This window comes from Orussus abietinus, unplaced genomic scaffold (genome assembly GCF_000612105.2).
Source record: "Orussus abietinus isolate OABI.00-Male unplaced genomic scaffold, Oabi_2.0 scaffold107, whole genome shotgun sequence".
NCBI classification, from domain to species: Eukaryota; Metazoa; Arthropoda; class Insecta; order Hymenoptera; family Orussidae; genus Orussus; species Orussus abietinus.
The window spans coordinates 77978-102776 of NW_019394259.1; the positions used below are offsets into that span (position 1 = coordinate 77978).

A 24799-nucleotide genomic window follows, 5' to 3' on the forward strand; every position below is an offset into this window, starting at 1 on the left:
ACGAATTCGAGAATCGAACGACTAGCCGTGAAAAGTTACGACGAGAATTTCTGGGAGGGGGAGGAAATTTTTCAAAGCAGATTGGAATCGCTTCACAGTTTACCGATAGTCACGCATCGACGGAACTTACCCTGCATTTGATAAAAAGCGGTGATACCCACGCGATCGGCACCGTCGAAGGAGACCGGACCCTGAAATCAATATTCATTAAAACTTTGCCGCCTTGAGACATAATGACGCATTCAACATGGACGGTATGTAAATTTCCCGGTCTATTCGGGCGGTCTCAATGCGTCTAAACCGACGTGCATTCTCAGTCGATATGTACCCGGGACGAGGGGGAGGGGCGGGAGGAAGGGGATTGTGCCGGGTAAAAATTCCGCCTTCTCTCATGATCTACATATATACGAATCATTCCACAACAGGTGTTTCGAAATCCGGGAGGGAAATCCTCGTCTGCCGGGATCCCGTTTCCACTGTATGGGAATTCTTTCCTTTTCCATGGGAGTCGCGCAAGCGATTACGACTCGTCAGGAGTAAAATTTAAGTTACCCCGCGGGAGGCGCGGAGGTCTCGTCCTTTATACGGCGATAAATCCTCCGGAGAGATGACGAAAATGAGTCGTAAAGGGGGATCGACCTAATCGAATCGCCTGTTCTTGGGGCTCTAAAAAAGGGGCATGAAAGTCGTAAGTGCTAGTCAAATTGATCCTGGAGGAAGGACTCTGGCGTCGCTCTTCGAGGCTCTCGGCCTCTCGGGGTGGCGCGTCCTCCTTTCCCAACAGCAGCTGCACCTTTCGCTCGGGGATGTTTCTTGTTAAGCTCGCCTAACTCACTTACCGAAACCCCGATAAAGTGCAAGCCCTTCAGCTGTCCGAGAAGCTCGTAGGCCAGGTCCTTCCGCAAGTGCGTATACTGCACCAGGCTGATGTTCCTCTGGTTAAGCCCGTTTTCCGTCTTGGATATGGCCAACGCCATGGTCCACACGGCGTCGTAAGTCTGGGCGGAGAACCTCGAAGACGTCACCCCTCTCTTGGCCAGCTCCGACACGAAATCCGCGGTCGTCTGAAATATTAATTTCGTGGAGATTAAAAGAGGACAAAAAAAAAAAAGATTCAGCCCGAAGGAACTCCCGGAAAGTCTCATTTCGTCTTCGCCAACTCGACGGGGAGACGAGGAGGGTATCCTGGATCGGCTCGTTTCCTCGAGATCGAGGGCCGCACTTGATCTGCCATCCATCTCGTGGCTCCAGGAGGCATAAATTTCGTCCTCCGTAACGCGAAGTACATCGCTTACCTCGGGATTGTCGGAGCGTAGGTGCGCCATCGGCACTCTCCAGTTTTTCTGCTTTACGAGAACCGGGATCAAAGGGGGATCGATTCCGGCCTGGGAATGGGCGGAGATAAAATTAGGGAAAATGCCCCGTTTCCAGATCAATTGAACGCGATAGTGACGAAAGTTCGGTAAACCAGGTTTATAACCACGTGATCGAGTTATCGGCGATGGGCCGAGCTGCCCAACGAGGGTGAAACCATCAACGACCCAGTTTCGAGCCAATCTGTGAACTCAACAGGCCTCGATGTTAAAACGACACGTGGATGACTCCGATTGTCGGCGATTGTAATCTGGCCCGGTGCTTTTCAAAGGTAGGTGCAACAATCGGCACGGTCGATCTCGTTATCACCCCCTGGTGACGAAATCACCCCCTGTTTCTTTTCGGTTCCTTGGCCCTTTATCACGGACAAACCGGAATATCGTCATTGATATCGCTATCACGAGGTGCTTGTATTCGGTAACAGCTTTGATGGACGTCGCTCCAGTCACCCTACGTGACGCCACGTCGGAGCTAAGCAGCTGTTAATTTAATTAATTACTCGTGAATGATAACGCATTAGGTGTTATTACGGCACGTATACGACGTAGGGTCATTATGGATCAGCTGCAGGTCGGTAGGTTATGCATGTCCGAAATAGTCTTCGGATGTGCCGTCATCCTAGGGAAGCCGGATCGAAGCGTGCATCTTAATGCAGCATCCCTATGCATCGGCGATGGGAGGTCGACATTCGGCGAGCATTCGATAACCCGATCAGCCGGTCGGTACAAATTTATTCCGAGATTCTAAAAAAGGAAGTTTAAATAATTCCTCCCGATGGAGTGACCGCGGAAAATTTAGATCTTTACATTCGAACATCTCTCGGTGCTCCATTTTAAGAGCCGGTGCTCATCTCGGGGACAAGAGTACCTTCGTCGATGAATTTGGCACGTGAGAGGAATCTCGCGGGGAACGGCGTTCAGAAGGAAGCCAACCCCGTCATTATCTCGATTACGTGTTCCGAAGAAAGGGTTTCGACTAAAAACTGGTCCAGCTCGTGTCCGCTCTCTCATCCGGCCGCCTCCGCTCGGCATTCACCGTTCGAATTCTCTCTAATCGCGAGCGGAGGTGGTTTCATCTCTTAGCGTCCCACGATAATGGCAGCTCAGCCGCCCAAGTTTCTGCTCCAATTTCCGCCACTGTCTCGGGCCTTGACGTTTACGATATTCGACCGATCACCCGCGGATTACTCTCGATATTGCGCTTCCATCTTTCCCAGTCTCGAAACAAGTTGCGCTCACAAATCCAATCCCTTATCGGACGGACTCTAAGAGCGCTCGAGCGACCGACCGAATTGCATCGATTGCCAAACCGAATGTGACATATCCAGCCGAGTCCCTGTTTCCAGGGCACTTTTATCGGAAACTCCTCGAGCCGATTTAATAAAGAATCGAGAACCCTCCCCTCGAGTTCATTTCATTTCTGGTCCATATTTCCTAAATGCGTCCAATTCGAGGATCTTAAATTCATCATCGGTTTACATTAATCGCGAAACGTTTCATCCGTCCTCCAAATTAGGAACAATGATCAGGAGTGGCACTTCCACCTAGGAATCGAGCCAGGCGGCGTTAAAATCGAGCTCGGTGGATTCAGACGAGGAGGAGGTCCAAACATGCCCGATGCGACGCAGCGTCGAGCATGTTTGTCTTGCCGAGTACGCCGGTTGAATTCGATGCACTCGGTGAAAATAGTTGCGTCTGACGGTAAATACCCTGGCTAGGTCCCGGTAAACGTTAACAGATTATTTGATTAATTGGAACGTCTTACCGGGATTTAAGCAAGGGGCTAGGAGGCAATCATCCGTTTCGAGTCTTTTCCCATTTTGGACCTCTCTGATCAGCGAGTCGAGCTTAGAGGGAATCCCGGGAGATCACCGGCTATCACGTGCCCTGATAATCCCGGATTACGTGATATACTTTGCCTCGTGGCGCGGAAGGCAGGACAGGAAACGACTCTAAGAACGGTACTGACCAGGCCGGAGAAGCTGACGTCGTCGTCCAGGACGGTGTCGTGGCTCTTGACGATGACGAGGCCGTCGAGGGTCTGAGCCAGCTGAGAGGGCGAGCAGTCCTCGGGACCGGTGTGCCACCAATCTCCGGTGGTGCCCGAAAGATCGATGGTGTCCCCAGGAAGTATCCAGGCGTAGTCGCCGCCGTGCATGCCGAGCTTCCAAGCCTGAAGCACAGAGAGACATCCGGGATCCGATTAGCGCGTCTCATCCCGGACCTCATCTTCCGCCCCCGAGTCTCTTTCGGCCCAGCCTCCCCCTGGACCGAGGGAAATGCGTACGAAGACCGAAGGAGGACTCGCGTTCCAGCCTGGGAATTGGCCAGGCCAATTCTCGAGGCCAGGGGAGGCCAAAGGAAGCAACCCCCGTGGACGTGACTCTAGACGTACTTCTTTCCCGACCTCCAAATTAGACGGCGCGCTTTCATCCATAATCCATTAATTCGCCTTTCCCGAGCTCGAAGAGTGCTCCAACTCCTCGGGGGAGATCGAACACCTCGTTACACTCGGCCGAGCTGGCTCGAGTTTCGCGAATCTTTTCAATTCGGTCCGATCGGGTCGTCTTCGCGCCACCCTCGAGTTCGAGTTCGGAGTTCGGTCCGAGAGAGAGTGAGAGTTCGCCCCGACATGGAAGCGCGCCATCCCCGCCATCGAGCGTCTCCAGGTAAATCGCCTCGAAATCGGAGCGAGCTGGAAGCCGGGACTTAAAGTCACGCGAAACCTGGATTTGGATCGGTTTCACAGGATCCAAGTTCCGTAGCGTCTTGCTCGGGATCTCCTGAAATTGCCATGCCACATCGCGATGGCTTCTCGGCCGCCATCTTGTCACCGAGATGTCCGGCGCGAATGCCGCGTCCACCGTTGAACGTAACCGAGGGAATTTCCCCGTGTTTCCTCAAAATCTTCCTATCCTACCTCTAACCGTGGTCTCGTAGTTAGGGGCACGTTAAAAGCATTCGTTAGGAACTTCGGAGTGCCGCAAGTGGAGAGGCGTAATTAGTAGCGCGTCTCTTAAGAGGCACGACTCGGAATCGCTGGAGACGGGCTTCAGTTTCGAAAGTAGCCGCAGTTTTTCAATTACCTCAGGTCCACCAAAACGGGGCCATGGGTCGAGGACTGGACAACGGACACCGGGTCGAAAAGTTCGACTCGCGACCGCGATTTACCCAGTTTCGCTTATGATATCAGGATGCAATTTGCAGGGGACGTGCCACGCAGGGAAAAGGGGACGCAGGAAGTTCCAGAGAACGTGCTCCACTTGGCGGGATGATTATGTTTTATAGAGGCTGGGAACGGACCTTCCTATGTTTTTCTACCTTGAGATGTGCGAGCGCCGTTCGCGTCGTCGTATTTTACAGCTAATGCCGTCCTATATCGAGTTGCCTTCGGGTGGATTACCATAAGCCCGCTTGCAGATTGGATATGTGTAAACGCATCGCTCGTTTGGAATAGGCCCCAACTTGTTGCTGGCGCATCTGCATCCCTGGAAGAAATTCCAATCGCAACCCGTTCGAGCCGTCGAAGGTTCTCCATATTTTACCTTCTTCCGTAATTTTGCCTAGTTCCGAGTAAAAAATTGGTATAGAGGAGATTGGTAAAAGAATTCGCCGGAAGTCTGATCCCGGCGCATCAGGGTGTCGCCTTCGATCACTTCGGGGCATTGAATGTCCTTTGGGTGGTGTAGACCCGACCCCCTCGTTCGGACGGATTTTCGGCCGATATTACCAATCCGTAATGACTACTCGGGCTCGGACATTGACGTTTATTGGGACGTTACATGTATCCGGCCAGTCGGCGTTTATACACAGACCAGAATCTGCTCGATCGAGCCACTCGTCCTCTCGCGTACTTCCTGTTCATCCTGCCGACTCCTTCAGGAATTTCAGGAAGCTTCCCGGAGTGTCGGCTCGGGAAGTTTCCATGAAAATTGCACGGTGTAGTACCTCCTCGGGTTCCCGTATATCAAGGCAATCTCATAAGCGCTACGCCGAGCGGTTCTATAGACTAGTCACTTTAAGCTCAGACCTGAAGAGGGGTGCCAGAGACATTAATTCTCCCGCGATATTTCTGTTCATAAATTAATCCACCTCTGATGAGGCGTCCCTCAACAGGTCCGTTAATTCAGGAAATCCATTTTTCAATTAACGGGAATTAACGCGTCGAGACTCTCTCCCCTCGTACCGGGGGTGTACCTTCCTTAAATATATAATTTTTCTAATCCACCACCCACCCCCTCGTCTTGGCCAAGGTTGACCCAATTTCCCATGGCTTGTTAAAGAACAAACTTGCACGCGATCCCGGAACAAAGTGTTCGGCTACTTCGACTTCTATTCGAGAGTTCGTTTAGAAATTCGGCCGGAATTCCTCTCCCCGCCGGTCCCGAGAACGGTGAAACTTTTTATTTTCCTACCTCCTGACATCGACCACCTAACTACCCGAAAAGTGCTCTTCTTCTTTCACCGGGCAATGTTTTTCCCGGTGTCAACCACGAAGACCGCCAGTTTCTGGTCCTCGTCTCTCTTCATTTCGGACTTGACACGCGCGTGCCCATTACAAAGCGATCTATTTCCTCGCGAAAAAAGTCCTTTTCCCTTTTTCCTCCCGTGAAAGTTTCCCGCGAGCCGAGTTCCACGTTCTGTGCACCCAGGCCATTAGTCTCGGGGTTGGTTCGTGAGTATAAGCGATTCCTGGGGCTATGCATCGTCGACCGTGTTCGCTACCTGGATGGGTGATCGCGAAAACTCCTCAGGATTTTCGTGGCTTTTTTCCTCCCCTAGAATCCGGCATGAAAGAGGTCCAGAGGAAAGAAATATGAAGGCCCGCCCCCGGAAGAAACATCACCTCCCATAATTTCTTGCCAGTTCGAGGTGGCGTCAATTTTAGATCGGCAGTTGCGCACCCTCCCCGAAGGAACTTCAGAGATTGGACAAAAACCCCGGGAGGGAAATCTCGAAAATCCCGGTGAAAGTAACCGGGGGGCAACCGAACTATCCGATCCCCGAGTAAGGCCATGCGGGAAGGTAATGCCTGGTAATTGGATGCGAGGGAACTTTTATGCAAAGGTTCGCCGTTTCTAGTTCAGACTCGGGGAAAGAGAAAAAAAAACGTCTCATATTTCAGCGAAACGAGGCGAGGGCCGTGACTCACCTCACAGAAGACCCGAGGTGCAAGGCGAGGGGAGAAACTGCCGATGATGATCCGCGTGTCGAGGTCCTGGAAAAGCAAAAACAATAAACAAAAGTACCCAAGGTGCATTACATTCAGATTTATGAACCATGATTCAAGAGAAATGCAGGGGTCGATTCCTGAATTCTGAAATTCGACAGTCGACAGTCTATATGCAAAGCGTGCGGAAAATGCAGGAGGTGCAGGGGAAGAATCACCTTAAGGGTCCGCAACTGTTCCTTGAAGTCGTTCTCCGCAAAGGTGATAGTGGCCGTGCAGGTGATATTGGCCCGTTCGAGTTCCGTGACCAGATCGTTGACGGCCTGTAACATCGATAGGGGGTATCGATCGCGATTGGGCGGGCGGTCGGCACGGTTCGGTTTATTACAGCTTCCGGTTCCATATGGACCACGCGGTGCGTCGGCAAATGGATTTCCAGGACGAGAGACGTACTGTATTCGTCACTGTCTACGTCAACGTCAATCACCGGCGGTGCCGGCGTAAATCTCGCGCGAGAGGAGAGTTTCGGCCGTAGAGGAGAAACAGGGAGGCGTAGTTACGGGTACCTACTACCGGCATAGGTGTAATGAACGTTATTAGCTCCGAAGGCATTATAGCGGCTCATGGACGTCCTCATCGGACGTTCATGCGCGGTAATAAGTCACCGGCGGTTCCTGCTCGGCGGACAAAACCGTAAATAATTGTTTCTTTGCACCGGTTAACGCTTTTTGCGAGGCCGTCCTCCGTTTCCTTGCGCCCCGGCGACAGGAAATTAACCCGCTCAAAGCTAATTCCGCGGAATCCCCGCAAGCCGGAGTGCTTTTATACGCGGAAAATTATGTTACGGTGTTACCGCCGTAAATCACGGCCCGGGTAAGTACGAGTTGCAGGGGGCTCGTATGATGCACCGACAATGCGGTTGCGGGAAGACGTGGACGATATTAGCCGCCAAGGCCAGTCAGCGACTTCCCTGGATACTTGTTCAAGATGTACGAGTTTTCTTTTTCTTTTTTTCGGGGATTTAGGATTCGATTTGAGAAAATTTCTTACCAAGGAGTACATATCTCCGGTCTGGGAGAGCGCGGTCACCGTGTCCCATCCGAAGTGCTTGATCAGGGCGATCCTGGCCGTGTTGTGGCTGGAGTCCGGAGCCACGGTCCTCAGGAACAGCGGGAACTCCGAAGAGTCGGAAAGAGCCGGGGCTGTGGACCCGAAAGACACCTGTACCATGTTCCAATAAGGGACGATCTTGGCAAGGGTCTCCGTCACCTCGGAGCAAGCCGTTCCGAGCAGAAGCGGCATGGGCGCGTTCTTCCTCTGTGAGTAGAGAGCATGGAAGAACCGATCGACTCCCACTCCAGGATCGCACTGTAAAAAAGGGGAAAAAAAAATCGAATTTTTATACTCCAAGCTGGGTGAAATTAATTTATTTCGTCAAATGGGTGGGTTGAAGGTAAATAGATCGGATGACATGGACGTGTTTAACCTGTCGGGAGAATAAAAGACGTATTTCCAACTCGTCGTCGTTTGTACGAAATCAGTCCCTTTAAAATCTGGACTCCATGAATTAGGGGTGATTAGATCGGTCTGGGCAAATTGTGCCAGCCAAGCTGGACCGCGCGACAATTTCTTCATCACCATAATTGATGCGCCCCGGATCGGTTCATCGCTATGTGCAATGAATTATCGCCTCGTACGTACCAACGGTCAGATGCATAATAATACAATGGTATCAAAGGTTGCATCCAGTTAGCGATATTGCGAAGTAGAAGCCCACCGCGCTTACTGAGTTTAGTGCTACGGGTAATGCTTTCCATGGGAATAGGCACAATTATCAATGGCGGAATTATCCTCCGCACAATGTCCTTCCCTCGATAACGTGCCCCACGATGTGTGCGGTTTCATCCGGCACTTCGAAATCTCGTTTATGAAGCGGCCTGTAGCCGTGAGCTTCTGTCACGCGACAAAAGGAATGAATAAATCTGGCGCATCCAGGGCTGGTCGCATTGTCCTGGAAATGCTTCCATTTCGCGTGGTACATCATGTCTCATGCAGGACGCCGTCGTCATTAAGTTGAAGTACACTCCTGTTGCTTACTACCTTCTGGGTAAATGCAAAAATCCTGCAATTTGGTGAATTTTTTCGGATAAAAGATATTCTCCATCCTTGCGCAAGGAAGTGCCCGTGATTCCGTACCGAACTTGTAATTCGCATCGGCTCTCGATGTAACAAACGTTAATACCCTCCTTTGTTGAGCCCCGACATTGGCAGAGCCATTATTTTTAATCTACATACTCCCGCGAAGCGGCCATTGTCATTCTAACGCATCTGTTGCACCCAGTGTCCCTCTTATGAGTTTATGCATCCGCCGTGTTTCCGTCGGTGCTTTTACGGCGCACTTTATTGCACTTTTTCTCGCGTAAAGCGGTCCGAAAAGTCAATAAACAAGTCGGAAGTGCCCGGCCGCAATTTCGACAGGGAAAACTGGTTAACCACCAGGACTCAATTGGTACTGTTAACCGGAATCACTCGGCGAGTGTCGATGGAACCGTAATTTCGAAGCCACGTCCATTCCGTCCCTGGTTTACCTCCGATCCGCCGATAGGAGAGAATTTGTTACAGGCCGAACGTGTAATTCAGAACTTTTATCGGCTACTTACTTCCCTTGACCTATAAGACCTGGAAGCCGCGAGCTACTAACTATCCAATTCTGAAAGACGTAAAGTACATCCACGACTAAACGAAACTCCGCGCGGAGGATCGCCGGAGTTGAACCAGTTGCTACCACCAGAACTTGCGGTGTACATCTTCGAGACCCCTCGAGCCCTCTTCTTCCTCTAAATTAAACGTGCAGTTAACTCGAGAATTTACGATGCTTTAAAAGTATCATCAACATACTTCCCCGCGTCAGCTATCTCCTAGGTAATCGGAGCTAACTAGGAGGTACGAGTGCACGGGGTATTAATCTTGGAATCCGGCCTTCACGGTTAACGCGAGGCCGAATATTAATCTACAAGGCGTGTAAACTGAGATTTGTCAGAATCACTGAGCAAGATATAAGTAAAAACCCCGATTTGTCAAAATCACCGGGCAAATATAATAAAATATCCGGGGACCGTTTCGAGATCTTCGCCACGGGCAGAAGAGCTCCTTTCCCGAAGAGTCGATTCGATCCATCCATCTTCAAGGGTTAACTGTGTATACTTATAAGGAATCCGGCGGGGGTGCACTTCTTCATAATAAAGGCCGTTCTGGACGTAAAGATGTGCCGTAAAATGGGGTGATTTCAGCCACTTCTCCATTCTGTCGTTTATCAACGCTCCCGGGAATGCGCGCCCTGCTTGATACCAACTTGTCATAAATCGTGATTCGCGCCAACCACCTTCGGGCCACATTTTCACGGCGGGAATTTTCCTCGACGGTATTCCAACCGATCCGTTCATTCCTTTGAATGATGAATTAAGTTTCACTTACGGCACGGGGAATTTAATATCAATATCACTGTGGTTCACCGACGAGGTGTAACCCAACGACGCAATTTCTTGGTTCTCAATTCGTTGCACGAGATCTAATTTAATTCAGCTTATTTCGAGTGCGTGGACATACCGCGTTAATGAACCGACACGAGAGGTCGAGTTTTAAGGGAGTACTTTCGGTGATTTACGCGCCTCTCGAATATTTCGTATTAAGGCATTACAAAGTCAAATGAAACTAATTTCTTTCAAGGCTTAGAGGCGATGAATATGGTAATTAAGTGCCGAGCGAAACATCCCGAAGTTCTGAAAGACTTGTTGCAAACGGTGAAAGTGTAATTACACCGTATTCGCGAAAGTGCAGTACACCTACCGTATACAAGACTGGGCATTTGCATTCTACGTGGATGCAAGGACGAATTAAGGGAGCTTGACTCAGGAGAAACGAATAAAACTTGCTCACGGTTAGGACGGGGATCTCAATAAAACCGAGCGAAATAACGATCTTCCAACTTACTCCGGAAAAAAAAGCTCGGATGAACCAACTGAGGGAAGAATGAACGAGGCGGGCTTTAAGTTCATAGAAATCTTTTTCCTGGGCGAAACTCGGCTGCCAAAGAAAACGCCACAATAAGCGGCACGGCATGATGCTTTTGTGAAAAAGTTGAAAGACATCGCGCAGTGCTATGATCAAAGTGGACCTCAAGTAAAAGAGTCTTCGTGGCCGGTTAAAAAAGAGTGAGGTAATAGTCTTCGACATGGAAGACGACGATCATGGTTTCCCATAAGAGAATCCAGAGGAGAGCGACGCGGTTCGCCGAGAGCTCGGCCCGGATGCGAGCGATTTTTATAAATCATAATTGTAATGCCAATCAAGCCGTGTTTGTTAATACGAAATTTTCATCCCCAGATCTGGACACCTCGGATATCGTATACGGGTTGCACGATACCATGAACTGCGGGTGTCGGTACCAATTAAATCGCACAATTGCATTCAGCTATACGGGTTTCGCAGGATTTTACCGTGGTCGGAATTTCACGTCGGATGATATGAATGAATTTCCCAAATTCAGGATATTATACGAATCAGTTTAAGCTCCGTTAATTAAGCGCGCGGTTTAAAACGCGCGAATTGCATATAAATAGGTATTATATCGGCGAGTAAAAATGACCTTTCGGTAATTTTTTTCTTCCAGGTTCGAGAATATTTCTTTTCGAGAGGGAAAATGATTCGGTGGAATTTGATTCTCTCCTTCTGCGGATTGGTCCTGGCACGAGTGGAGTACGCTAAGGAGTCGAATCAAAAAAGGATGGCTCCGATGTCCTGCATAAAATCCATTGTCGATGGATTGATCGAGAAGGATGAATGGATGCTTATCCTGTCGGCCAAAATAGACGATCAGCTGTTGTTTCCTCTTAGTTTTTTCCCGAAAATGATTGTTCATCCTTGGCAGAAGATCACAACCTTTCGAGACCAGCACGTTTCCAAAAGTCTGGTCTTGTTGGTCCTGGATGGACCTCACGACAATGGGACTCTTTCCAGACTCGTAGAGTTCGATCCATTCGGGACTTTCTTCGTCATCTTTCAAAACGCCAATTTCGAGGATCTTAATGAAAAATCACTTAAGGACTTCTTCGAGATCGTGGCGAAGACGAGGAGGAGGAAAGTCCTTATTTTGACAGATGACGTTGATGGAGCCGTCCATGTTCACGGATACTCGATGTACAGTTACGAAAAGTGCGGCGAGGTGACGATTCTTCATCAAAAGGGGTGCGACCCTTATTTGATCAGCAAGGAGATGTACCCTATGTTTGTTAATTTCCATCGGTGCCAGCTTCGATATGTGTCCTGTACTTGGGACGGTATGTTTGAGTTGAGCTCTGGACCCGTTAGGAAGGAAATCGGGATCTACAGATATTTGATTGATTGGATAAGCATGAAACTGAACGCTACCAACGTGCACTCGTTGGCTGCGCAATCAGGTGTGATATAATGACGTAAATGAATTTTTCGGTCCTTGGCAAATCCACAAATTCGATCTCTTCCTTCTCAGGAGCCGTCCAGGAAACACTTCGCCAAGAGAGGGCCGACATTGGCTACGGTCCTTTAGAGGTAAGGAATCGGCAACAGGTGTCCATCTCTGATCCATACTTCTTCTTGTACCTCAAATTCGTTCTGCCAAAGAAAGATAAATCGACGTTGCTATTTCTGATGCCGTTTCTTGGCGAGGTATGGCGATTATTCCGATCCTGATATCTTTTAATTTTTCTTCTCGTCCTCGGTAGACATTTTTTTCTCGTCAACTTCATCCAACAATTCCCTTTGCAGACGTTTCTTCCATTGGTTTTGACACCCATCGGCTTAATCTTGTTAGGACTAATGTTCCTCGGAAAGAAAATGTCCTTCATCCAACAATTTGGAGCTCTGCTGGGAATGCCATCCCGACTGTATTACGATCGAACGTCCCAGAAGATCTATCAGATCATGTGGATATTTTACGGATTCATAATCACGAGTTTCTATTGGAGCACTCTTGCCTACATCATGTCTTCTATCCGTAAGGACGAAGATCTTAGATACAAAACCGTCGAGGAATTGGATAAATACAGTAATTACGAATTTTGCGGGATACAAAACTGGCATAAATTACTCGTTAATTGCTGCCCGCGAATAGCTCGTACTTACAAGGTGAAATAATTTATTTAGGATGGCGATATTTTTCTCAGGTTTGCAAAATTTATCACGTGGCTTTTTTGTAGGTATTGGAGCTTGATGTATACATGAGAAATACATTTCAGCTAATGAAGGGCTTATCAGCGCAACCCTTTGTGTGTCCCTTCGTCGCCGTAAGTGTAACAAGATATTCATTTCTTGAGGTTTTTGTCTGAGGTTTTTTTACATTTAACTATTTATCCATATTTGCAGGAGATTGACCCCATGTTTGGCTTGCAAAACATAGCAAGCGTCCATGAACCTCTGGCTTGGTCGTACATATCTCTGATGACACCCGAAAACAGTCAACTTTTGCCAGCCTGCAATCATGTCATAAACATCGCCTTCAATAGTGGTTTTACCACGGTTTCGCTCTTATACCTCGAACAGTCCATGTTAGCAAGCGGCAGAATAATCAGACCAATACGGAAGAGTACGATCTTCACTCTGAACCATATGAAAGGAGCTTTCTTCCTCCTCGGTATCGGCCTCGCGATAAGCTCTTTGGTCTTCGTCGCGGAGTTATTATTTTCAAAATACTCAGACGTCTGTTTATCGGCTTGCCGACGCTTAAATTCAAGGATAAGACCGAGGGAAATTATAGAATTTCGAAATTAAAGTCGCACGTCCCGCGAATCAGGGGAGAGGTTCGCGATAACAGCTGAGCACATGCAGCGCCGATTAAATCGGCCTTCGAAAAGCAAACGCCGGCACGATCGCGAGTACACGCAAATCCCGTTTAACGTCTATTAACTTACATAAATATGTATCGATCGTTTCGGGTTGCCGGGCAGGGAACATTTGTTCCCAGCATCCATTGAATATATTGGACCGCGGCGATAATTTCGAGAGAAAAGTGGTCGACCGCGAACCAACCTGCCATTACCCACGCTCGACGTGTTCCGCAGTGATTGATCGATGCGCGGGACTCAAATAAGCTCCGATTTTCGAAAAGTCGGTCGCCGCGGAAGTCGAGTGTCGAAAATCGCCGGAATTTTAATCGTGAAACAGCTTTACGAAGACCGACGCAATTTTCTGGCATTTCCACCACCCTCTTCTCCCCGTACGAGGGCGCAAATTAATTCCGCAACAATTCGCGTAAAATAAATGCCGATTTCCGAAGGCTCGAGCAATATTCCCCCCGAAGTTCCCACCTCGCCGTTTTAAGTACACCTGGTGCAACGAGCGGAAGGTTTCCATGTAAACAGCAAAAATTATCCCCGAAACGACTCTCGTAAATTTGTCGGCTTCTCCTGGTTATTACGCCATAACTGTTCCAGGGCAAGAAGGATGCTCCCGTGCCTCGGGTGCAGTCCTTTTCATTGCGCCACGAAGAAGTTGCATCAAAGTCGATAGGAAATTGTTATCGCGAGAATATCTCCAGGAAACCAAAAATACCTTATCGGGCTATTCGGGCTCGAAGTGACGAATTCGATAGGAAATAAAAAAGGAACCATTAGCTGGATACAGAGGGGCAGTCTAAGGGTTCCCTCAAATTTTAACGACCCTCTCCGGGCGAGATCGCCTCCGTTAAATTTGAAGAAAACGGGTCCCCTCAAACGTGTCATTCGTTATTAACGACTTCATTATCCCGGAGGATAGTTCTTACGGAGGCCTCCTTCCGAATGGGATTCTTAAAAATTAGTCCATTATTAAGGGCCTCATTATTCGTAATGGCCACTCCATGGAGGAACTGCTCCCGGGACCGTCCCCTTTTCTCCGACCGAGGAATATCGCGTCTCGTTGCTTCCCGTCGTATAACGTTGTTTCATTCCGCGATCCAGGCTGATTAAATTGCCGGGCTTTTTCTTGGCGTCGCGGGCGCGTTTCGAGTGCGGTCTTCGAATTAATTCCCGCGCTTTGCGGGGGCGTTAAATTGCTGTCAGGAGCGGTATTAACGTCCCCGTTAATACGTATCCGTGGAGCATCCCCGGCGCAATGGGGCCATTGTTTCGCCGGCATTTTCGCCGACGCGATTTCCCGGTAAAACGGAGCCCTCGAACCAACGATCTGCATCTTTGCCTTCGCCTATCAGCGGCCTGCTATCGCTGCACCGCAGAATGCATCGGGACGTCCCCACCGACGTCGCCTTGCTGTGCGGAAAATTTGCATCCGCGTAAACAGTTCGATGCAGCCACGGCAGAATGCAACGCGGTATAACGGAGTTTCCCTTTCCCTTAAATGCAACTCTCGAATCGATAACCTGGATCTTCGCCTTCGGTTATCAGCGCGTCGGAGGCGGGACTTTCGCGCTCTCTGAAAGCCTTTCGAGGCAATCGTTATATGTCTGCTTGGGGTGCGTTTAACGGCGAGTAAGTCTTTCCTGGATTTTTTAGAAGCACCAGGCAAACTCTAGACGCACCCTCGGATATCTTTTTGCATTTGTAGCATTCGACTCGAGGCGGCATTCGCGGGAGTCAGAGATTTTCATTTTATCGCACGTCCATTCGGACCGAATGGATATGGTCCCCGATACGGCTGGTAAGTTATAAAAGTTTAAGCGGCCGTATCGAAGGTGAAAGCACTTCGCTAGTAAACGTTGCGAAAGCCTCGCCTCGATAAACACATAAACGAACGAATGGGTCCAGAGAAAAAACTGTACACCTAACTCGCTTTTAATTTTCACACAACGCCAGGGAGTTGCGGAGAATTTTAATTGCAGACCAGAACTTCTTTCCGTGGATGGTAAAAGAAAAATGTCCGTCTCAGCCCTTTTTGACTGTCGCTCGCGAATGCACGTATCGTCTTTTCGCAACAGTCCGCGTTAACGCTGCAGACGCATATGGTTTCAGATATGGCAATGCATAAAAGCTGCAGATAAATCCCTTTTTATGACGCCAACGCTCGCGAGCTTCGGGGGAGGATTTATCGCGACTTCTTTCCTCCAAGTCAACCGTCCTTTCCCGATACCCTTTGTCTCTGTCTCCTCTCGCGAAAGATGATTAATTCCGTCCTGGACCTCCTGAAAAACGGTGAGAATTCCTAGGCCCAAACGGAAGGGCTCCGCCGGCCTGGATACATCTTAATTAGCCATTTTCACCTTTAATAAAGAACGATTGCCCCCTGTAATAAAGATGTATTGCGTTACTTTTCCCCCGTGATCAAAGGCGGTGGACGCGGAGGAGCACTCACCCGTGGAAAACTCGGTTCCACTCTTCGGAACTTGGATTAATCCTCTTTCTCGGAGATCCACGGATAATTGTGTTTTCGGTACCTCGGACCAGATAAATTCTGAACGCCGTGAGTGATAAGAAGCGCGGAACGGATGCCGGTAATTGGAACGATGCTTATTCCAGAAATGGGTTAGAAAGGAGACCGTCCCTTTAGACGATGCCGAAGAGGGATGAAAATTATGAAAATTCGTGGTTGATCAGCATCTCGGGGTAGGTCTGTATTACACGATGACGCCTCGTCTGCTCTCGGGTAAAGATAATCGTTCTCGAGAATCCTGGACGCACTCCGCACCTCCTCTAAGGGATGGAGGGTGTTCCGCCAACAATTCCCGTCAATTGGCTGTACATCGCAGCTGTTAATCGAGCCTCGAGTGTCGGAATAATGGAGCGCACTCAGAGATTACAAATGCAGTCCAAGACATGCGGAAAACGCGCATTCGAGTCCCAAGGAAATCCCGAGCGGAAACGCTCATTATCGATAACGACCACGAGGCGAGGTGAATTTTAATATTTAATAACCGACCGTCCTTCCGGCTTAATCGCTCGTCCGCGGTTATCAGCGCGGTTTCCGTCTCGCAGCGGCGTCGCAAATTCCCGACGCGTTCGGGAATTTGCGGTTAATCCTGTCTGAAGAAGGAGGGGAAGATGGGATCCTCGGGATGGACCGTGCTTTTCCGGGACGCGGAGAACCGCGTCCGCCGCTAATGGAACTCCCCTTCCTGCGGCTTCAAACTGAAAATTGGGCCTCCATCCTCCCGCAGGAAAATCCACCGCTTTTCCTAAGTTCCCGGCTCGCAGTTATTCCGCCGTTAAGTCGACGGTAATGCGATAAACGTGACGGACGATCATTAGCGGAATCATTTGTCAAAGCGAGGACGACATCGCGCGCTCCTCGCTGGATGAGAAAGAACAGGGATAGTTGGTTCCTGTGAACGACGCTACCGGATAAAACAGAAAAAATGTGCTCCAGATCGGATCAACAACCGTCTACGTGTCGTATATATATTTTATTAAGAATTAAATCGACTAAGGTGTTTGGGGAAAAAAATTATAACAGGGTAGTTCGTCCTTAGATCACATAGAAATGTATATCGAGTAACGCCTTTAGCCTCTCTGGAGTTTTTTTCCTGAATCTTATACAGCTATGCCCTTTCCCGAGTGGCGGCTTATTTCGAGTCGCGTTCTCCTGTCCTCGTCCCTATTTTCGGGAGGATCGATTCGGGAGCCGGGGACGATCCCCCCGAGATCCTACCGAGAATATTCCTCTTTATCTCGGATTCGGATTTCCTCGGGAGGTAATTGGTGCCTTAAACAAATTTGTACACCCAGATAAGACTCCGTCGAGGTAAATAGTCTAGGGGCGGCCATCACCGAAAACGTCCAATTTCCTTCATCCCTGCCTTTTTAATCACTCCGAGATTTCATTTGGGCATTCCGCACGTCCTCGGCGATTGTCTCTAGAGTTTTATCCCCGGGATCCCTCCTTGGAGGAGGGACCCTCTCGACTCTGGGCGTCCTTTTATGCGAGTGCATCCGACTTGCAGGCGCATCCTTGGAAAGGCTCCCCGATGCGTCTCGGGGGTAACCAACCAGTTCGGGTCTTCTTAAGTTCCTATCACGGGGTGCAGGATCCACCCTGACCTCCCGACTTTGGATCCGGATTTCCGGCCAGGTTCCTTTTGTTTCCCTCGAAACCAGACCCCTGTCCCCTCTCCTCGCACCATCCATTAGCATTTGAGCGCAGCAGCCCGGTTTGCGGAATTCCCTTTACTTTCCAGCTCGCTCATCGTTTCCACCCCCTTCCATCTCACTCCGAGAGCTTATTTCCTTCGGCATTTCTCAGCGTCGATTTACTTTAACTTCTTTCCCTCCATCTTTTTATCCAGCCTCTCGATTCACCTTTTGGCTCCTCTAGCTATAATTAAAATGGAACGCGCAACACCCCCGAGGTATCGTTCCCCACCGGTGTCAATTTTTTTTTATTCTTTCGTCGATAAATCCTTGGCACAATTCCTTCCTCCAGGACGTCGACCGTGATGGACGACATCGCGAAGATTATCGATCTTCGAGCACCGGTTTCCAGGATGCACTTCGAGATATCCTGCGGGAAGAAGAGCAGGCAGATGTTCGGTAGACCCCCCTTCTCTCTCTCTCCCCCCCTCTCTCTCCTGCTCGTTTCCATTTACGGCATGAAGCAAGTGATTGTGCATCTCATTGCCCTGTAACTGCAAAGAGGTTGCACGCTGCATACATCTCCCCTGCCTTGGCTATAAAGCAAGCATCACGGGAACATCGCGAGCGCACAATGAGTGCATCGTAATGCGATCCTGCGGAGGGAAACTCGCCAGACACGCATGGAATCCCTCCTATTCAGGAAGAGCAAACAATGACACTCGTTAACGACTGATGCAGCACTGCATAAGTGGAAAACTCGGGTGCAGGTGACGCATCCAGCTCGGAGAGAGTACCTATTCCTCTCCGAGATAAATCGCGCCCGTTAGGCGACTCTAGAAAAATTGAGGAAACCCCGAAATTCCTTGTTAAAAAATTATCCTTGCGAAGGGATTAATTCTTAAAAAATTAGCCTTGCAAAGGGATGAACTGATAAGAAAATTATCCTTGCCAAGGGACCTAGCCGGAACGTATAAATAAATGGAGGATCCCAAGAGAAAGAAGCAAGGAGGGCACGGTTCCTCTCGGTGCAGGTAAATCCGGAAAGTCTTTATTTTCGAGTATCGTTAAACCACCTCCGGGGAGTCCTGTAAAAGGACTCGCGGACTCCGAAAGCTCGAGTTATATCTCCGGTCTCAGTCGGAGGAACAAAGAGGTCCCGAGAAAACGAAATCGCAGCACTCCCGAATTTATCCAAGTCGTCTCTGATCCTCTTACAAGCTCCGTGGACGCGCTTTTCTCTATCGCGGGAGCTTCTCCGGCTATACAGGGACTTCATTCGTCTCGGCCTGGACGCGGATAATATTGTCACTTAAAGGCCCTCCAGAGGATTCCGAGGATAACGTAATGGAGTGCAAGGAATTCGCCGGAATCCCCGCCGATCCTCGCCCGCTTCATAAATGGTCCCTCCGGGAAGGAAAGGGGAAATAATCGCGAAAGTCGATGGGACTTTTCGGGTAAAGGTCCATCCTCTGATAACGCCGGGTCAGCCGGGTCGCTTATTTCTTCCTCTCTCGGCGAAAAACAAATTTCAGAAAAGTACCATACCCCTCTCTTGGAAACGGGTCCATTTATTGGCCTCTCCGTGCGCATTCTCCTGCGCCCTAGTAAACATGCCATTCTTTTCTTTTTTCTTTTTTCGGCACCGCCCCGAAATTCCAATTTATCCCACGGCCTTTATGCTCCGTTGTGTCTCTCGGCGTATGAATGGCGCAATTCGTTTCCGAAAACTCGACGTTCGGCCTTGAGGCTCTCCCGGGGTGTCGGCATTGGACCAAATGAACTCCCGTCGAAAAATAAGGGAGCGGTCCCACGGAGAGGATTTAATATCCTTGAGTGTTCATTTGCACAGGAACAAAAGAAACGAGAAGAAGATAAAGAAAAGGAAGAAATGAAATTCGACGATTCCTCAGAGGTCTGCCACGCGAAACGTATCCGGAGCCGTCGGCTCCGTCTCTGGCGACCATTTTTCGAAATTCGATACCTCATCGCCTCTTGAGTAAGCCATTTCGAAATTTAATATCGACCCGAGTGCAGTTTTGTGCACCACGTCCACGTGCGTCTTCTTTACGGAATTGTTCTCAGGATGAAATTCGATGTTTCAGATTTCTATCCGAAAGACAATTGGAGGGGAAACGTCGCATTTCCTTCCACAGTGCCCTTTGTAATTTAGAGTCGACCGGATTTCCAGATCCACGACACGTCCCATAGATTTTCCGGTAAGAGGGATTCGCCGCGAAGAAATTTGAAAAGGGTGGACGTCCGTCCGTGAGATTCAAAGGGGATCCGAGCAATCGGCCCGAGAAAGGATTTCCCTCTTGAGGAGATCTCGAGGGCGGGTTGCACAAAGTGCTACGAGGATCCCGTGTAATTGGTCTCATCTCCGAATTGAAGGGGCTCGGGCGATTTTCCAGAAGGATTTTCAAGCCCGGTGACATCGACGTCGGGCTCGACCGCTCTCCGATTAAATTACGGGCCGTTGCTCCTCGATGATACTTCGGCCATGCCGCGGGTGCTTTCGAGGGAAAAACGATTGTTCTGCGCTGGACGGTTATTGTTGCCGGGAACGATTTACCGTCACCTGGGAAATGGCCCTTCTCTGGCATCCGCGGCCTTAAAAAACGGGAAACCCCTCCTCGAATTCGAGAGCGCGCCCCGGCACGGAAATACAATTTCTCACGGATTACGAGGAAAATCCAATTTCTCCGCTTTGCCCCGGATTTTATATTCTCTAAACAAATGCGATTGCCAGCTGCAGGTTAAACCGGCCGACGCGGGAGAGCTCGTTCATCCCTTTTCGTTTCCGCCCCTGACAATCTCCCGGTCGCGAGAGAGGAATTTATCGCGCCGATTTTACCTAAAACGTTCCTTGAACTTTGATCCCCACCTTTAAAAAAAAAAAAGAATTCCCTTACGTTCGGTGCAAATTGTGATAATTGTCCCTCTGATCCCTCGGGACGAGAAGAAGGACCTCTCGTGCGACGTCCCTCCGCCGGAAGTCCGTCCCGTTTTTATTGAAAATTTGGTTTTAGGCCACGCCGGAGGCCTAAGGAAACTCGGATTTCATTCAGAAGGTAAACCCAACGGATTTATCTTAACGGGCCTTTTTCCAGGGAGTCTTTAACGGCGCGTTTGTGGATTCTCGACTATCTCTTGAAAGTGGACTATCCCTTTCGGAATTCCGCCGCCAGATTAGCCGTTTGTCAGTCACTGGGTCAGAAGAAGAAGGAAAAAAAAAAAGAGAAATCCAAAAACCGCGACGCTCTTCCATCGGACTGGGCCGGAAGAAAAATGGGGAAAACGAAGGAAATACGCGACACGCAGCTGGATTTCCAAATCCCGGCCGAATACCGTCCCTGCCAGACGGTGCGATACATAAAACTTTATCCTCGCGAATTCTATAAAACTGGGCTGGCCGGGGTTATAAACGTCGCGTTTCACTTTATTCGCAAACGAGGTTAATTAATGACATTTTATTTACGAGCCCCGTAGGTGTTCGCAATGTGATTATAACCGACGGGGGAGAGGTACGTTTCCATTTACTGAAAAAAGGAAGAGAAGGAAAGCGAGAGAGAGAGAGAGAGAAAAAAAAGAAAGAAAAGCTGGAGAAAATAAGAGGAATCGCGACAAGTGACCCTTTTGCCGAGACTTTTAATTAATACAGAGGGAACGGCGTTGAATAACTTTTCGCAGCTTCGAGGGCGATTCTTCTGGAAAGATTCCGCGTCAATGTTAACGGCGATGCACGGCTCCTGACGAGTCGTAAAAATCGTGCAGATGTTTCCGCGTGATACTCGTAAATTTGCCGGGGCCATTTGTCGTAAATTCTCGAAATTGAAAAGTTTCGCTGGTGGAGACAATGGCTGACAGAAAGGCCGAGGAGGAAAGACAATTCCGCAGCCGCCTCGCGTCCCGACACGTGGAAAGGCGGTTGTTTACGAGCCGAAACGTTAATTTATCTTGCGCCTTTAAAACCGGGAGCTCTTCCATTTTTACGGCAATTTAAACACCAGGTCAATGGAGGCCCTTGCGCCGCTCTCGACATGATTGATATCGGTGATTAGAATCGCGAGCTCGACGATATTCCCCACCCCGTCGCTCGAAAATAAATTCTCAGGCGCGAGTGCACTTTTTCTCCCTCCTCGTTTACACGTGTTTAAAACTGAAATCCCGTCTCTAAAACGAGCAACCCGGCTCGAATCGCGTTACGTTTCCTCGGAGGGCGGCACCTCGATCTGGAAATCGAAGAAATTGTACCGTCACTCATCCCGGCAGACCGATACACGTATCGAAGGAGGAAACGTCCTTCGGTAGCTGGCAACGATAAAGCAAGATCAGAAGCATGCATCACAGAGAGGTGTGCACCTGACGCGTTGCCGGAAACACCTGGCGGTCCCCCCAGCGCTCCGCGGTGCAACTGCAATTTTAACCACCCCCTGGGAATTGCAAAAAGAGCCCGCCTTTCCGAATGCGTACGCGCCGGCTCGTAAAACAAACACCCATTACCGAGGAAAATGTACCGCAGCACTGGTATCCCCGGCAATTCAACGGCGGACATGTATACGCACTCCCGTGCTAACCGAATATGATTTTTCTTTCAATTGCAAATTGTCCGGAAAACTTTTCCACCCTGGGCAGCCGTTGCCGTAGAAATTGCCGCGAGCGGCCTGCATCAAAGTCGATCCCCCTCTAAGTAACTCTGGGGGATGTAGCTGCAGCTGCATCTGCCGGCGAGCTCGGGGGGTGTTTATGCGGCGCGGAAGTTCGCGCAACAACCGCGCGCTTCCACCGGACAGAAAATCCGAGATTTTCCGGGAAAATGTCTCTCGCCTCGCGCCCGGCCTCGACAAATGTAATTTCGCGGAGTCTATCCGACGTATGATGCTTCTCGAGAATTTTACGCTGCCCCCCCGCCTAGAGGGGGGCCCTATTTCTACGGTAATGAAGGTTATTCGACGCGTATGACGCGCGAGGAAAAAAGTGCATTCCTCGTGTCTCCGCCGGGTGGAAAATGCATTTCCGGGTAATCAAGGCGTGGCGCGATGAAAAAGGCACGGGTTTTCGGACGAAGGAAAGCGCGTTTCCACGGTAATCGGGATTAAGCGAGAGAGACTTGCCCCCCTTTCCCGGGGAAATCCGGCTTCGGGCCCCCTTTTCCCTGGATCCTCCTCGCGAAACCAATTTAAGTATTAGGCTCCGTGGGGAACCTCTTTGACGAGGTCTCGGCTTTCCCATTTCCCTGGCTCGATCCTTTCGAGAGTTCAATCACGGCCTCGATCGAATGCAAGCAGACTTCGATGCAATTCGGCTTTTTCGGAGGTGGCGGGAAACAAATGTCGATCAGGTGCAGGTTGCTCGAGTCCTCGTCTACGGCACCTCGGAATTTGTGGGGGGAAAATTGTTTTCCCATTTTGGCGGGATTTTCCTCCCTCGGAGGGGCCACCTCGAGGACTCTTCGACGTCTCTCCCACGGTAATCTCTCTCAGGTTTCATCACCTTCTCTCTACCCTTCATTCGGGTAATGGTTCACTGTCCTGTGAGACTTCCGCCAGTGGGAAAAAATGTTCAAGTATCGATGCGGCGCATTGCGGTGCACCGGGGCAAATGCAGTCGTAGATGATATGCATTGCACCGCCTGGGGGTTGCATTTAATGAGGCTGCGGGACTGATGCAGAAGTAGCGCGGTCAAAGAGAGCACGGTTGGAGGCTGAAGGTTGAAGGCAGAAGGGTTGCCACCGTCTTCTACTTGTTGAATTAACCTTTCCTTCATCCACAAGAGGGATATGACCGAAGCTCTGCGGTACTCGTACGAGGAAAGGAGCTTTTTCTCGCGAGGTCGACGAGGTCTTTCTCGGCGTCCCCTCCTCTCTTCACATTTTCTTTTTGTGGGACATCTCCCTGCTCTTTTACTCCTAGTGCTTCGAGTGGTGGTATTACGGATCGACGTGAACGAATCTGCGACCGTGATTCCTGGGACTGGATTTTCTAGATCAACCTCCGTATACGAAATTAATAGTTTCGTATAAGACTTTCAAATGTAGACGAATGACGCGACTCTATTTGTTGGTGGAAAGAAAAATCCGTGTCAACGCGAGAATCGAGCTCCGATTATCGATAGACTCCGACGATCGCTGAAAACCGAGTCGATCGCTCGTTAGGTTCTCTCCGATTCCTGTAAAGTCGGTGCCCACGTCTTTGGCCATTTGGCATCGCTAACTTGTTGCTTCCGCGGTTTTGTAATATCCGTTGGAAAGCGCTCCGTGACCCCGTATTTCTCGGGGCGGCAACTACTTCTACCAAGGAGTAACGTCTGGAGCGGTCTGGCTCGGATAGGTGGAACGTATAGGGCGAGCCACTTAAACCGGCTACTAGAATAACTCGGCTATTCTCAAAGGTGGAACAGTTGTTCCGGACCGAGTATTCGGTTCCGAAGGCGAGTACACGGCGAGAACGGTTGGGGTATACGGATAGATGACCAAGGAACGACTCGCTAATGGCACAGGGGTGTACCCCCGTCCCTTCGGGGTCGTCCCGTTCCAAAGGACTCGCTTCCCGGTTCCGAATGTAAAATTCAAAACGAACTCACCTGGGTGTCGTTGTGGACGAGTCTGAGGTGGAACTTCGGAAGGGCCCCCAATCGGTTGACGTGGTCGACGGCCATTTTGGCGGCCTGAAGTTCGCTGGGGCCTTCCAGTCTGGACTCCGCTCCGCTGGTCAGCTCGAACAGCCCCAGAATGGTCACGTCCACCTTGTCCTCGTCAAGTGTGCCATTGAGACGCTCCTGGTACTCCTCGACCTCGTTCCCGAAGAGACCTTCGTTAGTGAAGTTCGTCGTTATGGAAGGTATCGACGAGGTGGCTGCCTCTTCGAGGGTCTCGGTGGGGTCGACCGGCGAGGAGTCGAACGCACTAGTGGTACCGGCGAGGTCGAGGTCTTCTTCCGGGGACGTCGTGGATTCCTTGGGGTCCTCTTCGGTCTCTAGGTCGGGATCCTTTATCCGAGGCCCGTCGCGGCTGGGGCTTTTCGGGAGGTCCGGAGGTGGAATCGTCCCGGGTGAGGTCGTGGTCGGAGAACCTTCGTTCTCCAACCTCGAGGAACCAAAATGGCGGCGATCGAATTTTTCCGGCGCAGAGGGTGGCTTATAAGTCGGCTTGACGGGGAACTTTTGCGACCCTTCGAATCCTGTCAGCGGCTTGTCGTCGACCTCGACGTCGACCTCGTCCTGC

At 50.0% G+C, this 24799-nt stretch overlaps 1 protein-coding gene across 1 annotated transcript in view; it reads right to left on the reverse strand.

Moving 5' to 3' along the window:
* The window catches only part of LOC105702997 (gamma-aminobutyric acid type B receptor subunit 1), a 37818-nt gene extending 13569 nt beyond the window's left edge, over positions 1-24249 (reverse strand). Inside the window, exons 1-7 of the mRNA XM_023434683.1 lie at positions 24160-24249; positions 7594-7911; positions 6762-6866; positions 6526-6591; positions 3343-3546; positions 840-1064; positions 131-191 (exon numbers count right to left, since the gene is read on the reverse strand). Of these exons, the coding sequence (XP_023290451.1) occupies positions 131-191; positions 840-1064; positions 3343-3546; positions 6526-6591; positions 6762-6866; positions 7594-7911; positions 24160-24234 (1054 nt within the window). The 5' untranslated portion in view covers positions 24235-24249. The remainder of the gene's footprint in view (positions 1-130; positions 192-839; positions 1065-3342; positions 3547-6525; positions 6592-6761; positions 6867-7593; positions 7912-24159) is intronic.
* Positions 24250-24799: the final 550 nt, after the last annotated feature.